Source organism: Miscanthus floridulus, unplaced genomic scaffold (assembly GCF_019320115.1).
Source record: "Miscanthus floridulus cultivar M001 unplaced genomic scaffold, ASM1932011v1 fs_686_2_3, whole genome shotgun sequence".
NCBI classification, from domain to species: domain Eukaryota; kingdom Viridiplantae; phylum Streptophyta; class Magnoliopsida; order Poales; family Poaceae; genus Miscanthus; species Miscanthus floridulus.
Window position 1 is genome coordinate 1,231 of NW_027097109.1, and position 14,771 is coordinate 16,001.

Consider the following 14,771-nt stretch of genomic DNA (forward strand, 5'->3'; position numbering starts at 1 on the left):
CAACTAGCACTACATCGTCCGCGAAAAGCATACACCAAGGGATGTCCCCTTGTATATCCCTTGTGACCTCATCCATCACTAAAGCAAACAAATAAGGGCTCAAAGCTGACCCTTGATGTAGTCCTATCCTAATCGGGAAGTCATCCGTGTCTCCATCACTTGTTCGAACTCTAGTCACAACATTGTTGTACATGTCCTTAATGAGCCCGACATACTTCGTTGGGACTTTATGTTTGTCCAAAGCCCACCACATAACATTCCTTGGTATTTTATCATAAGCCTTCTCCAAGTCAATAAAAACCATGTGTAGGTCCTTCTTCTTCTCCCTATACCGCTCCATAACTTGTCTTATTAAGAAAATGGCTTCCATGGTTGACCTTCCGGGCATGAAACCAAAGTGGCAGGAAGCACTAAGAGAGAGAAATGACAGGAAACTGGTAAGAAAGTATAAACAAACTAATTTAGTCATGAACCTAAAGATTTGCATTTTAGTTATTCCATACCTGTATTTTGTGGTTTTAAAAAAATAGTGCATCTGTGCAAGAGAAAGGATACACTAAGATAACCTGTAGTATAGAATAAAATAGCATTGTTGCTGCTTGAAGCAGAGCAGATCTGCAATCAGCTTGCAAAGATCAATACTGTAGCTTCAGACAGCATAGTTGAGGTGGGCTTTCAACTTCTAATTCATAGTCAAAAGATATTCATTTGAAACTGAAAATCAGGACAAAACGTCTAGAGTCAGACGTTACCTATCCAAAATGCACTAATATTACCTAGATAAGCAGAAGTACCTGAAAAAGACTATGCTAGAGCTAGACACCAGGGATTCTGGTTTGCATATGACAAGAAAAATATCAGGAGCTTCCCATCCTAAATGATTATGAGTAATTTGCAGTTGATAGTGCGTGAGGAAAGAAATATCTATGAGCTTCTTGTGAACTATGATTATGGCTAAACCTAGACATTCTCATCACAAAGACTTTATACTGTATGAGAAGCTGATCATTAAATGAGTATTATTATGAATCAACAACGAGCTAATTGGCCATACCAGTGAGTTATCGAGCATGGCGACGAGGATAAACTTGCCATTGGGCGAGAACATGGAGAAGGAGACCGCGGGCTTCTTTTCATCGATGACCGTCTTGAGGCAAGCCCCGGTCTTGGCGTCCCAAATCTTGCAGCTCCCATCATGGCTTCCGGATACAACGATGGATCCGTCCCTAATGAAATGCACGGAAGCGACGGGCTCAGAGTGCGCCTCGATGGCGCGGGTGCATCGGCCGTTCTTGACATCCCAAATGCGCACGGTACAGTCAAATCCCCCGGAGGCGATCTGCGAGCTGGTCTGCGGGTTGAAGTTGGCGCTGAAGACGAAGTTGGTGTGCCCCTTGAGCACGCGGATGCAGCGGTCGGCGGCGGCCTGGGCGCCTCCGGCGAGGACGGGCCAGATGTCCCAGATGCGTATGGTGCGGTCGTCGGAGGCGGAGCAGAGGTAGTACGACTCCGTGGACCAGGACAGGTCGGAGACGCCGTCGGAGTGGCCGCGCAGGACGGCGATTACGGCGAGCGAGGACGGGGAGAGCAGCGCGACCGTTCCGTCGAGGGACGCTGTCGCGAGGAGGCGCCCGCAGGGGGAGAACCGCACGCAGGAGACCGCCCGGCTGTGGGGCGTCGCCTCCCGCACTTGCCTATACGGCCGATACGGCGGCGGCGGCGGTGCCGTCTGCTGCGACATGGTCGGTAACGGCAACGCCCCTCTTCACGCGATGGGAAAGTGAATCGGGCGGGATTCTCTGCGGCGCCTTATTTGCTAGTAGTACTACTAGCACACAACAGGACTACAGGAGCCAAGTCGGAGTCCTCTTCTATTTGGGGGAACGGTCAAATACACGGGCACGGCCGGTATCCGCAGCACCGGCACGGCGCACCGCCTCTCGGAGAATCGAAGCCGAGCCGGGCCGGGCCGGGCGGCGGGCGTAATGGATCTGCTGAAGCGGGAACTGGAGAAGAAGCGGAAGGCGGCGACGGCTGACTTCGGGGGCAAAAGCTTCGTGCGGCGGTCGGAGCTGGAGCAGAAGCAGCTCCAGAAGCGCCGCGACGAGCACCGCCAGCTCCTCGCCAAGGCCAGCGCGTCGGCGCCCTCCGCGGATTTCGCCGCAGACGCCACCGGTTCCGACACCAGCAACCCTGACGCCGCAGCTCAGGCGGCGGCGGCGAACCCTAACCCTATCTCCTCCTCCGCCTCGTCGGCGCCCTCTGTCCCGCCCGCCCTGGCGCCGAAGAAGACCACGCAGGAGGAGGCGCTGCTCTCCGAGGAGCGTCGCATCGACGAGCTCGACCTCCCGCGGCACGAGGTGGTGCGGCGCCTCCGCGTGCTGCGCGAGCCCGTCACGCTGTTCGGTGAAGACGACGACGCCCGCCTCGCGCGCTTCAAGCTCGTGCTCAAGTCCGGCGTCATCGACGACATTGATGACATCGACATGACCGAGGGACAGACCAACGACTTCCTCCGCGACATGATCGAGATGCGCAAGCGGCAGAAGGCCGGGAGGGACACCTACGCCAAGGGCAAGGGCAAGCGTGTAGGTGGGGGTGATGGTGGCGACGGGGGTGCTGCTGGAGACAGTGCAGATGATGGGGATGCCAAGGGGAGTGGCGATGATGCTGATGCAGACAAGGACTCTAAGAGGATGAGGACCAAGTTTGAGGAGCTTTGCAACGAAGACAAAATTTTAGTGTTCTTTAAGAAGCTGCTTATTGAGTGGAATCAGGAGCTGGATGAGATGACTGAGCTGGAGAAGCGGACAGCAAAGGGGAAGTCTATGGTTGCAACATTCAAGCAGTGTGCGCGGTATCTGAGCCCCCTGTTTGAGTTCTGCAGGAAGAAGGTATGAGTTCTTATGACATTTCAAGAATGTGGTTGTTTAAATTGTGCTATTAATTTGATCGCACTTCGAACTGACACAATTACACAAAACTCTAATTGGTAAACTGAGAAGGTAGTATGCAAATTTAGCTAATTGCAGTAACGTGTACCTGGAAAATTCAGGTTTATGAATAACTAGCTGATGTGATGACTAAGTTATGCAATTTTAGGGCTCGTAGGTGGATTACAAAGAATGCACGGTAAAGCTTAACCGTTGGCATAGTTTTCAGTTGGTTTGAAAACTGTTGCTTAAATTATTTTGTTTGTTGTGCTTTTCAAAAATCAAAATTTCATGCTTGTTTTGGTAACACACTAACACACTTCAGAGTTCAGATTTGATTAGCAACCTAGCTTCGAGATGTTGAAGGGAACTAAGATGAATGACCCTGAAACATTGCCATAATTTGTTGAGAAAAATTACCTGCTGTCACTTGTTGAATGTATGTAATGATTACTTTTTTTTGACAGAAATGAATATTCAAGTTGTATTTCTGCAGTAACATGCAATTCATGTTTTGTAACTGCAGTTTTTGACAAGATGGTGTCATATAGGACCTGTTTGTATTTGCATGATTTCAACAACCATTCGTACTCAATCTATTACACTCATAGTTTTTACGGCGGCGTGGCGAGGCGCGGCGACCCACCACCTTCACACCTTTACAGCGTCTATGGCGCGCGGCGTGGCGACGCCATACACACATCGGCGCGGCGGTTTCTAGGCGGCGACCCACGGCCTAGAGCCTAGGCGTTTCAAGGCGTTTCTCTAGGCGATGGCTAATACATGCATAAATACCTAAAAGAAAAGAAAAAAAATAGGAGATTAGGGGTCATGAAATAGGGAGAAAGTGAAGAAGGCCCATTTAACGGCCCACCTGTCCACATTACAGCCTCTCCCACATCCTCTCCCTCTCCTGCATCTCTCCCTCTCCCGCACGCATCTCTTCTACGCCCGCACGCCGCCGGTTCCTCTTCCTCTCGCATCTCTCTCGCGCCCGCATCTCTGCCTCTACGCCCGCCGCCGCCGGTTCCTCTCCCTCTCCCACAGCTCTCTCTCGGTCCATGCCCGCCGCCGCCCGCACCCGCGCCCGCGCCCGCCGTCCGACTCCGCCTTTTTGAACCTTGGAGTAGAGACTAGAGAGCTTCACTACTTCACGGGCGGATCCAGGCGGCGAGCCGGCGGCTCGGGAGATCCAGGCGGGGGCGGCCGGCTCGGGCTCGGGCGAGGCCGACGGAGGGCGGGGGAGGCCAACGGAGGGCGAAGCGGACGGATTTCTAGGCGGGGGCGGGCGGAGGGCGACCGTCCCGGCGGCCGACGGCGGCGGCGGCTCGGAGGGCTGCTTGCGGTTGCGTCTCAGGCTCGGTCTCGGAGGGCTCCAATCGGCCACTCTGGCCTATACAGGTACCCTCACGGCCTCACCCTCACCCTCACCATCTATTGCGCCCGCCACAGCGCACAAAGGCGCCACAGGACGCCAAATCGGCGCCACGGGGACGCTACGGCGCTATGGCGGACGCCATAAACGCCGGAGCCGTGGCGTCGCCGTGGCGAGAGCCAGAAAAACGCCACGGCGATATGGCGACGATATGGCGTCGGTATAGCGACGCCTTAACAACTATGATTACACTAGTATTTCGTGAGGGATGAGGTCACAAGGGACATACAAGGGGACATCCCTTGGTGTATGCTTTTCGCGGACGATGTAGTGCTAGTTGATGAAAGCCGGACAGGAGTGAATCAGAAACTGGAGTTATGGCGGGAGACTTTGGAGTCTAAAACCAGACTCAGTAGAACTAAACTGAGTATATGAGATGTGACTTCGGCACTACTACTCGGGAGGAGGAAGATATTAGTTTGGAAGGTCAAGTAGTGCCTAGGAATGATACCTTTCGATATTTAGGATCAATGCTACAGAGAGACGGGATATTGATGAAGATGTTAGCCATAGAATCAAAGCAGGGTGGATGAAGTGACACCAAGCATCTGGTGTCCTATGTGACAAAAGGGTACTACAGAAGCTAAAAGGCAAGTTTTATAGGACGGCGATTAGACCTGCCATGTTGTATGGTGCAGAATGTTGGCCTACTAAAAGACGACATGTTCAATAGATAAGTGTCGCGGAAATGCGTATGTTGTGTTGGATTTGCGGTCATACAAGAAGGCGTCGAGTTCGGAACGATGATATACGTGATAGATTAGGGGTAGCACCAATTGAAGAAAAACTTGTCCAACACCGGTTGAGATGGTTTGGTCATGTCCAACGGAGACCTCCAGAGGCACCGGTGCGTAGTGGAATCCTAAGCCAGAATAGTAATGTGAAGAGAGGCAGAGGAAGACCGAAGTTGACTTGGATAGAGGCAATAAAAGGAGACTTGAAAGGATGGAATATATCTAAAGACTTAGCCTTAGATAGGAGTGCTTGGAAAACAACTATTCACGTGCCTGAACCTTGATTGCTTCTGCTGGGTTTCAACTCTAGCCTACCCCAACTTGTTTGGGACTTAAATGCTTTGTTGTTGTTGTTGTTGTTGTTGTTGTATTTGAAGATTATCTCATGGAACTAGTTATGGTATATTCTGATAGGTTGTATAGACTAAAACACCATGTTTCTGTAATTCTTAGGCTAGCAGCGTGGCATCAAACAATCTAACTTTTTTGCATGAGCTAATTAGTAATGGATTACCTGCACCATGGAAAACATTTATGATAGACATGTAACGTGTTTCAATCCGTTTGAGCAGTTTCTGTTTGGCCATTCCTCACTTCTGTGTGTTAGACTGAATATCATGGTTCTTGAAAAACATTTCATTCTACATTTGATGTTAAGTTGTCTGCTACCCATTGTATATTGATCAAGTAAAATAAACACTACTTAGAGTGTCTACTTTCAGTTCATTTTGCAGCATGTGTTATATTCATGTTCTGTATACCTCTCATGCATGCAAGGAGTACCTAGAGGCAGACAATGAACGAGCCCCAAATATTTGGGTTACCATATTCTGGTTGTCAAATATACTTTATGAAAAGAAATTCTTTGAATACTTTGGGATGCGGGAGAATTGATTGTATTGTGCTAATTTCCAGTCCTACCTTCACACAAACAATATTTTCTTGAGCATTCTGAGTTTTGGTGTTTGTTGTTTTGCATTTGTTCTGTACTAGTGCAGATCCTAATTCTGCTATACTATGGCCCCAAGTTTGTTTTTAAATGGAATTACCTAGTGTGTAGGATGCAAATTCAGTTGAACAATCAACTACATTCTGGTTCTGGGCTGAGATTCAGATTTGATATAACTAGTATTGCCTCATGATGGGGCATAATTTGAGCTTCTTGGAAATAATAAATATCATCCCACTCTCTGCTTGAGCGAAATGCTGATGCCCGTCTGAATATTGATTATGTTTATACCATTTATTTACTATACTAATGTCATTACCGCCTTTCATCAATTTTCTTGGTGCTTAACTGATTCTGATGCCATTTATCGTTGGATCCATTTAGGTTCTTCCTGATGACATCCGTCAAGCATTGCTTGTTATTGTTGAGTGTTGCATGAAGCGTGATTATTTAGCAGCAATGGACCAATACATCAAGCTGGCAATTGGGAATGCACCATGGCCCATTGGAGTCACTATGGTTGGTATCCACGAGCGTTCTGCCCGAGAAAAGATCTACACAAACAGTGTTGCCCACATCATGAATGATGAGACCACTCGCAAGTACCTTCAATCAATCAAGAGGCTCATGACACTTTGCCAGCGGCGTTACCCTGCACTGCCCTCAAAATCAGTAGAGTTCAACAGCCTGGCAAATGGGAGTGACCTGCAGGCGCTTTTATCGGAAGAGAATGGTTCGGGTAAAGCTTCTGAGGAAAGGCTCCGATTGATGACAGCATCGAAAGAGTGATGCCTTCATAGACTAGATTGGATTACACTCTACAAATAGAGCTTGAGATGTTTGTGTAATATCAACAATAAGTCCTGCCTATTTTTTTCTTTTCTTCTGTTTTGTGCTAAAGAGAAAAGCAAACAGAATTGTGTATGCTAATCAAATCGCTTTACCACTAGATCTGGTTGGGCAAGTTTTATTAATATATCAGCTACATCCAGAGATCCATTTTTGACTTTTTGTTCTCAAGCAGCAGTGATTTTACTGCATTAATCAGGTTGGTATTATCCTAGTTCTGTCAGTACTCAGTACTGCAACTGATAAGATCTGCAAACCATGCTGTATTTATCGCATGATTCTAAGTTCAGGCACCACGTGCCTAAGGTTTTAGGTTTATGTACAACATTGAAATCCATGGATTTAACTCATCTGAAGCTACAACGTGGATCATCTTTGCTTTACCTGAACCTGCCTACACCACTGCCTTATTCAGGTTGCAATTAATCTGTTTCCCCTCTTTGCAGCTTGCCAATCTGGAAATTGCGTGCATCAGCAGATCCATCACTCTCCCTTCTTCTGGATCCTAGGTAAGTGAGCCCACTGCATTGAAGCAACACATATCATAGCTTGCTAACAATATGAAGTTTTGGTGGGTAATGGTTTGATGAACAAATAATCCAGAAACTAGTTGAGGCAGACTGGAACAGTTTGGAGCTTGCAGTTCGCTGAAGAATGCTTACATTTTTAGAAGCAGCGCTGAAGGCCTCCTTGTGGGTGATGCTGGGATGTCTCGCCTTAATCCTCTGTATCTCCTCCCTGAGAAAAGTTTGAGCGCATTTTAAAGATCTCATCGCCTCTACCAGAGTAGCAGCTGAAAACTTGCTGAAATTTCAATCACAATTAACCAGTCGTTGGTTTATACTAGCCAACAACGCTGACTAGTCCAGTGAAATAATATTCTTATGCATTTGACCTGTCTGGGTATATCGGAAGCATATGGTGACTAGTCCAGTGTACACGATCTGTATGCCTCGTAAACTATTTTACTTTTTACACGACAGTAGATTGGTTGCTCTTGCGGCTCTGCAATTGGTGGCAAATGCTGCTATCGCCATATCAGAGTGGAGTAGCAACACGAGTGACTTACTTGATGAAGCAATTGTAGGCTGACGGCGTCCGTTGCTTCCTAACTGGAGCTGCAAAAAGTTTCAAAAGCTTGATCAGTATCAGTGAGAAGGACCACCGTATATAGGTATATTTATAGGAAGCCACTGTTGAAACTGCGCATGATCACCTACGTTTGTTAACCGCAGGGAAGGCATGGTGCTCGGTAGCCTCCGTCTCCCTGTCCTCTCCGCTGCTCTCGTCGGAGTCCCTCGGCGGCGGATCAACGCCGGTCTCCTGTTCCATTGGACACGTCGTTTGGCCAATTCGCGGCATAATGCAAAGGGAAGGAACGCACGGTGGGAACCTGAAGGGGCAGTTCGACGGACGCCACCGCCGGGGGAGGCAGCGCGACGGAGAGGATGCCGAAGCAGTTGCCGCACTGCACGGCCACCGTCTTCAGCAGTTGCAGGGTGCCGCCGCACGGCACCCCCACCTGCATGTGTAGGCAGTCAGTCAGTCGCCGACTCGCCGGGCATTGGCAGTTTCCAGAGCAAGCATGCAGGGCGAGGGGACGGACAGGTCGTCGTTACCAGCAGGATGGTGGCGCAGAAGTTGCACTGCACGTAGCCGAGGCGCTCCGGGAGGGCGTCGAAGCAAGGGTGGCGTGGCGACGACGACATGGCTGTTGAGCTCCACAGTGTGAAGCAGCAGCAGCAAGTGTGGGTGGGGGTGGCAGTGTAGGACTGTCCTGGTGACCTGGTGTCACCACTCACCATGGGGGTCTCAATTTGTAGGCGCCAACGACGATAAACTCAGCCTGTAATGTGTAATTCAACATTATGTCTGCAAAATCGGGCAAGTTACGTGGACATGTGCTTGCAGCATGTGAGTGGCAGTGCTAGCTTTCAATCAATGAAGTGATCGAAACTGGTTGTCATCAGTTCTCATGCATGCAAGAGCCCCGGACAGGCAGGGGCAGCCATGCCCATCTCTGCGTATTTTGGTACAGGGCCACCTGTTTCTAGAGGCCACAAGAGGGCCTCAGCCTTTCAGGGAAAGCTTTATCTGGCGAACCAGAAGCTAGGCATGTGAAAATCGGTGCCTTATCGCAGTCGCAATCGTCGGTCTCAGTCGCAATCGATCTGCAGGCTGCAGGCAAGCTTCTGATCAGAAACTCATGCTGCAGCAAGAGGCACTGCCTGCCTGCCATAAAGGTCATCGGTGAAAACGACACGGTTTGCTTCATGTTTCAGGTTTGGTAAAAACAGTTGAGTGCTCCTTGAGATTTCAAGTGCCTTGCAGAGGCTCCTCGATGACGTGGTTTCAGCGCCTTGCCACTCTCAAGATTCGTCCGATCCGGGCAAGCCTATTGAATTCGAGATTCCGCGACAAAACGACCCGTTGTAATCCCTATGTATTTCTGCACTCGCTCTAAACGTAGGAGTTGCCGATCGAGTTGGAGTGCTGGAGATAGCACTCTCCAATTAATTGGGTCTGAGTAGAGCTCAGACGCACTGTCTAAAGTGTGGCACAGCAAGATAAATTTTCGGCACAAAGGCCGTGTCGTGTCGAGAATTGGCACGATGTATTCCATGACATGACACGTTAGCTGCACTTGGCCTGGCATGGCCCTATACGGTCTAGCATAACAACACTGTTCAACTGCTAGCTAGCGCCCGGATGTCTGGACGAAGGGGGCATTCGGACGCTCGCACCTGCAGTCCACTTGCACGCCATTTCACACGCCCCACACGGGGCAGCGCACCGGAGGCACTTGCCCGAGAGCTACCTCAAGCTGCCGCTGACAACTGCTGCAGGGGCGTGGTCTAACAGTCGCCACTATCCATCGTGAAGTCGAGAATCACCGCCGGAAATATGATCCACACCAACCAGATGGAGATCCACTACACTCGCTCGATCTACTTTTGAAACTTCCAGATACAACACTTGCAGCATACAAAAGAAGACAGATGAAACACTTGAAACATCATTCTGAAACACTTGAAAAAAGCTCTTGAAAACACTTGAAAATCATTGCAAACATACGCAACATCCAGCTAAACACTTGCAACATATGCGTGAAACATATGCAACATCCACATAAACACACTTACAACATTCGTCCCAAAAAAATACAGATGAAACATTAGTAACAGATATTTGCAACATATATACAACCATTGCATCATATGCAACATCCCAATCTACTTTTGCAACATCCATCTGAAACACTTGCAACATACCTCTGAAACATTTGAAACACTTGAAACATACGCTTGCAACATGCGCTTTCAGCAAAACCTGGCAGGTAGGCGGGAGGAGCACTGTACAGCGGGATCTGGCTGTGCAGTCGCGGTGGAGAAGGAGGATGGCAGCGGGTGGGCGGCCGCAGTGAGCGGCTGCGCTACCCCCGACGTCCGACGATAGGGCGCGTGCGGTGCCCCAGATGAGCGGTGCCCGCAGCGATAGCAGCAATCGGGTGGGTGTGGCCTCACGCGACGAGGCGACATCGGCTGTGCGGTCGTAGGGGAGCACGCCGCTACGGTACAGGCGCGGGGCGGTGGAGAAGAAGGCCGACGGGAGGTGCGGTGGAGAGGAAGGCATGCGGGAGGCGCGGCGAAACATGGTCGCAGAGCATAGTCGCGGCCTCACGTGGTGAAGCACGTGATAGGAGAGCGGAGTGGGAAGATATTTTCTCGAGAGATGAAAAGCATATAGAGTACACAGGCCTGTTGGGCCGATAGTGATAGTGTGCAGCCCGTCAAGGAGCGCCCGACGCGGACGTACGTCTTCACTCAAGCATTAACACGAAATATGTCCTTTTTTTATGCGTGGAATGTGTTGCTATTTGTTAGTTATGATATGAAAAGATTGACGCTAGTAAACTATTCTTGTCTACAACGCTCTCTTGAATAATCATGAAGTCCTCGATCTGACCTCAGATGCAATAAAAACTATGCAAATCGATGAGTAGCTAAATAAGACTAGTATATTATACTGTCAGGGGTGGAAACTCATGGAGGCCAAACTGGCCTCCTGCCACCTCTTTCTCTATGAAGTTCTACTGTCCAGTCTATGTCTGCATACATGCTTGCAGGGTCTGCAAGATACTATACAAAAACTATTTTTTTTACCACAAGTGACATATCTTTTGTTTCTTTAACACTAGTAGAGAAAAGACTTTCGATTCAGCACATTAGTCTCGAGTAGAATTGGACCCAGGATTAATGTGAGCATTACTCCCGAGTCCAAGTTTCTTGAGCGTCAGAGGACCTTTAGTCTCGGTTGGTAACACCAACAAAGACTAAAAAGTCATGCCCTTTAGTTCCGAATTCGTAGTCCCAGTTGGGAAACCAGGACTAAAGCCTGTTCTTAACCGGGATTAAAGTCCATATGTCTTCTAGTGTAAATTAACCTTGAGTTCTATTCTTACTCTCTGTTAGACTGTTACCTCTAGTTGCTTGTATTAATACTTTGTATGAAGCTTTAATCAGTGATCATTTTACACTTGTGTTAGTATAACACTGATTTGTCCCCACCTTGATTTTTACCTCACTCTCCGCCACTGTATATACTATAGTATCACCAAGCTAATGGCTCTGCTTGGGCTGACGTGGAACAATCCGTGATTGTATACATGTCGGCATATCTCGCGTGTCAAAAGTCATGGCCAGAAACTTATGGCCATTAATTAGAAAAAAAATAGTATGGCACCCCTGATGTAAACAAAAAATGTTGCACCAAAGACCCACAGACTTCAATAACAACCAGTTTAAATGTAAAAAGATGCATATATAGAAAGCTAGCAGTTGAACACCAAAGTCTCACACTCCCATGACCTAAACCTAAACCTTAGAACAGACGACTCGATCGAGTGGAACTAATTAATTGATTAACATAGTCAACTGCTCACGAGCATCCATATGTTAACGACTAAGCTAGCTAGATGTCTATAGGAAGTTCCTGATGGACTCCTCGAGCTCCTTCACGACGGCCTTCCAGCCGGCATGCGTCGGGTTGATGTCGTCCCAGTAGAAGTACTTGTCCGGCGTGGAGCACAAGCTGTACGCCGCGACGCCGTCCTCCATCTGGCCGCAGTACTCACTCTGGTCGAAGATCTCGCAGCATGGCTCCAGCTTGTGCTTGAACTTCTTCGATAGGGAACCGGAACCGGAAGTGAGGCGCTTGAACATCATTGTCAGGTCGAGGTTGAAGACGGCTGCATCTTTAAACACCTTCTCTTCGAGGTACGCGTTGTGGATGCTCGCGACCTTCTGGCTGTCGCAAGAGCTGCTGTAGTCGCTGGACCTCGACAGCCACGGCGTGCAGCCGATCGGGGGCAGCGTGCTCACCAGCACCTTCTCCACACCCAGGTCCATCAGCTGCTCCACGGCGTCGGCGATCTTGTCTGTCACGTCCTGGGCCATGGCGTTTATCTCGGAGCTGGTCATGTCGTTGACGCGTGCGTAGTCGCGCTTGCCGGAGAAGGCGATGAGCGCGACGGAATCCGTGAGGTCTTTGTCGATGATGCCGTGCCTGACCAGCCTCCTGAACTTGTCCACCTGAGTGCCGAGCTTGGGCGCCTCGTGCGTCCCCTCCATGACGCCGGCGCCGCCGACCGCGAAGTTCATGCCGGACGGGTCGACGCCGTCCTGCTCCCTCCTCCTTTCCGCCGGAGGGGACTCGTCCAGCCCCAGAATCCTCGCTGCAAAGACCAAGAAATAAAGCCATTATAACTACTGTACTGCTCGAGCGAACTTGACGGGCAGGGGATCGGAGCACGTATACCGATGAAATCAGGTAGGACCAAGCCGTTGGAGAAGCGGCCGCTTGCACTCATGCCGTGGTCCTTGTCATTGCTGCCGTACGGGTAATACCAGGCACGCGTCGTCTTGGACAAGTCTGCGAGCGGGTAGTTTCCGGTGTCGGCGTAGTCGTCGCCGAACACGAACAGCTTATACTGCCGGTCAGAGTCGCTGTCACCATGGCGCCGGCACTCCACATTACCAGCTGCTAGCAACAAGAAGACGATCAGAACAGATCAATATATAATGCAAGAGGCCAGGGCAGATCAAGTAGTTTGAGAAATTGTCGACAACAATGCAACGTAAGTTGATCAACATATATACCAAAGTTTTAAATCTTCGGCTATAGCCTCCGCTATCTCCGGCTATAGCTATTTGAGAAGAATTTAGCTAAGTTTTTCCATATACAAGTTAGTCCTTAGCTACCGCTATAGCCGGCTATAGCCTGTTTTCGGATATAGAAAGCTAAATGGCTCAGCCGGTTATTTAAAACCCTGATTATATACGCACCGCTAAGTAGGATGCGAACACAAGGTTGACAAGTATCCTTGTGTGTTCGTTTTGTGATGAGTGATTGTCAATGTGATCCACGAAGTAGGTTGAGTGGTGACTAACCCTACCATGGCGAAAGCTATGTGTGCGACATGTCTTTTGGCTTGTGTTGTGCAGGTGTGGAGCTCGGATGCGGTGGTCGACGGCGAGGTGAAGGTCAAGGAGGACGTGCCGTGCCGACAGACCGGAGCGGTGAAGGACGGACGTGAGGCTTGGACCGAGGGACCCAGAGGCCGGGTGACTAGCCGCGGTGGCTGACACTTGGGACATCGACAAGTGCAAGAAGACATGGAGTGACGGTGTTGACCGGGTCAAGACGGCGGACGCGTGAGTCGAGCGAGGCTCAGGAGGACTTGGCGGGCCGGCCGGTCGAGGACGGCGGTGACACGCGTCGGATGACGGGGGACGCGTATGGAGTATGCTACTCGCGGACGGTTTGATGGTTTGGACCTCAAAACCATCGGATGGACGGTTTACGGGTTTGGGCCTCAAAACTCGGGCGGAGGTTCCGAGGAGGGACGGACGGCACGTGGCGGCATCGGGGAGTTCGCGTCGAGGCGAAGCTACCGATGAGAAGGCGCGGTGGCCGTCGGATCAAGATTACACCGGGTTGGACAACAACGCCCTTGGGCTTAGCGGTTCAACTCATTTGTATCCAGGGGCAAAACTGGGAATGTGTAATAGCCCTGTTAAATAGGATGAGGGAGCCCCCATCTCCCTTACCTCCTCCAGTTTTCATTTTCTCCTTTAGGGTTTTTTCCTCTAGTTTGCTTCCATGTATGAGAGAGGTCCACAACTCAAATTGTGACTTGGTTTTCAAGGAATCGGTGGCCGTAACCACCGTATGCCCTCCGGGATTCATGATTTAGTTGTGTTCTTGATGTGATTTTGGTGTTCTTCACGAGCTCCTTTTGTCCCTTCTTGTTTCCCCTCTCGTTTCTTCGTTTTCGGATGGTTTTGGTTCGTTCTTGTTGCCTTGGATCGATCAATGACATGAGTAGAAGCTTTCCACCGAAGGAAATCCACTAATTCCTCACGAGATCGTAGATCCGAGCAATTTAAGTTCTTGACCTATTTTTTTGGGGGGATTCTTCAATTCCTTCGATTCACGGAGTTAGAGTTTGTTTCGGGCCATGATCCTTTAGAGGTTGCCTTTCTACTCGCTTGTGAACCCTTGTGCAAAGTTTCAAGTCATTTGGAGTTGATTTGATCAAGTTATGGCTTGATTTGATTTTTCCCGAGAAACTGCTCATTCATACCGGACGCGTCCGATATGATCTAGGACGTGTCCGATATTTCTCACTTTAGAGTTTTGAGCTGAAATTTGGTGGAGACCTTCCCTTGGTGTCTAAAGAGCTATGGTTAAAATTTCATGATTTTTGGACACCATTTGACGGGGGTTTTGGATTTTTCTCTTTTGGTCAGCTTGCTGCTGAAAATACCGGACGTGTCCGAGATCATACCGGACGTGTCCGAAAATACCGG

At 49.6% G+C, this 14,771-nt stretch overlaps 4 protein-coding genes across 4 annotated transcripts in view; 1 reads left to right on the forward strand and 3 right to left on the reverse strand.

Annotated features, from left to right (window-relative positions):
• Nucleotides 1–1,054: 1,054 nt before the first annotated feature.
• LOC136532676 (COMPASS-like H3K4 histone methylase component WDR5B) lies at nt 1,055–1,844 on the reverse strand (the record flags this gene model as incomplete). The annotated part of the gene is made up of 1 exon (XM_066525275.1): nt 1,055–1,844. A coding segment is annotated over exon 1 (687 nt), but the record flags the coding sequence as incomplete, so codon positions are not given.
• A 14-nt stretch (nt 1,845–1,858) lies between these two features.
• Nucleotides 1,859–7,048, forward strand: LOC136532675 (uncharacterized). The gene is made up of 2 exons (XM_066525273.1): nt 1,859–2,894; nt 6,436–7,048. Exons 1-2 carry the CDS (start codon nt 1,986–1,988, stop codon nt 6,838–6,840), a joined length of 1,314 nt encoding a protein of 437 aa, XP_066381370.1. The 5' UTR covers nt 1,859–1,985; the 3' UTR covers nt 6,841–7,048.
• A 117-nt stretch (nt 7,049–7,165) lies between these two features.
• Nucleotides 7,166–8,734, reverse strand: LOC136532677 (protein YABBY 7-like). The gene is made up of 6 exons (XM_066525276.1): nt 8,520–8,734; nt 8,294–8,422; nt 8,121–8,223; nt 7,970–8,018; nt 7,563–7,638; nt 7,166–7,422 (listed from the first exon to the last, which is right to left on the reverse strand). Exons 1-6 carry the CDS (start codon nt 8,703–8,705, stop codon nt 7,384–7,386), a joined length of 582 nt encoding a protein of 193 aa, XP_066381373.1. The 5' UTR covers nt 8,706–8,734; the 3' UTR covers nt 7,166–7,383.
• A 3,145-nt stretch (nt 8,735–11,879) lies between these two features.
• LOC136532678 (GDSL esterase/lipase At5g03600-like) overlaps nt 11,880–14,771 on the reverse strand; it is a 16,507-nt gene continuing 13,615 nt past the window's right edge. Inside the window, exons 3-4 of the mRNA XM_066525277.1 lie at nt 12,718–12,942; nt 11,880–12,634 (exon numbers count right to left, since the gene is read on the reverse strand). Coding sequence (XP_066381374.1) covers nt 11,880–12,634; nt 12,718–12,942 — 980 coding nt within the window. The remainder of the gene's footprint in view (nt 12,635–12,717; nt 12,943–14,771) is intronic.

Bases quoted from the DNA above. Each gene is read 5' to 3' on its own strand.
- LOC136532677 (XM_066525276.1), bottom strand. From the start codon at position 8,705: ATGGTGAGTGGTGACACCAGGTCACCAGGACAGTCCTACACTGCCACC. The intron at 8,423-8,519 runs GTAACGACGACC...CTACACATGCAG, and splicing joins TCTGCGCCACCATCCTGCTG to GTGGGGGTGCCGTGCGGCGG. The intron at 8,224-8,293 runs GTTCCCACCGTG...CCAATGGAACAG, and splicing joins CCGTCGAACTGCCCCTTCAG to GAGACCGGCGTTGATCCGCC.
- LOC136532675 (XM_066525273.1), top strand. From the start codon at position 1,986: ATGGATCTGCTGAAGCGGGAACTGGAGAAGAAGCGGAAGGCGGCGACG. The intron at 2,895-6,435 runs GTATGAGTTCTT...GGATCCATTTAG, and splicing joins TTGAGTTCTGCAGGAAGAAG to GTTCTTCCTGATGACATCCG.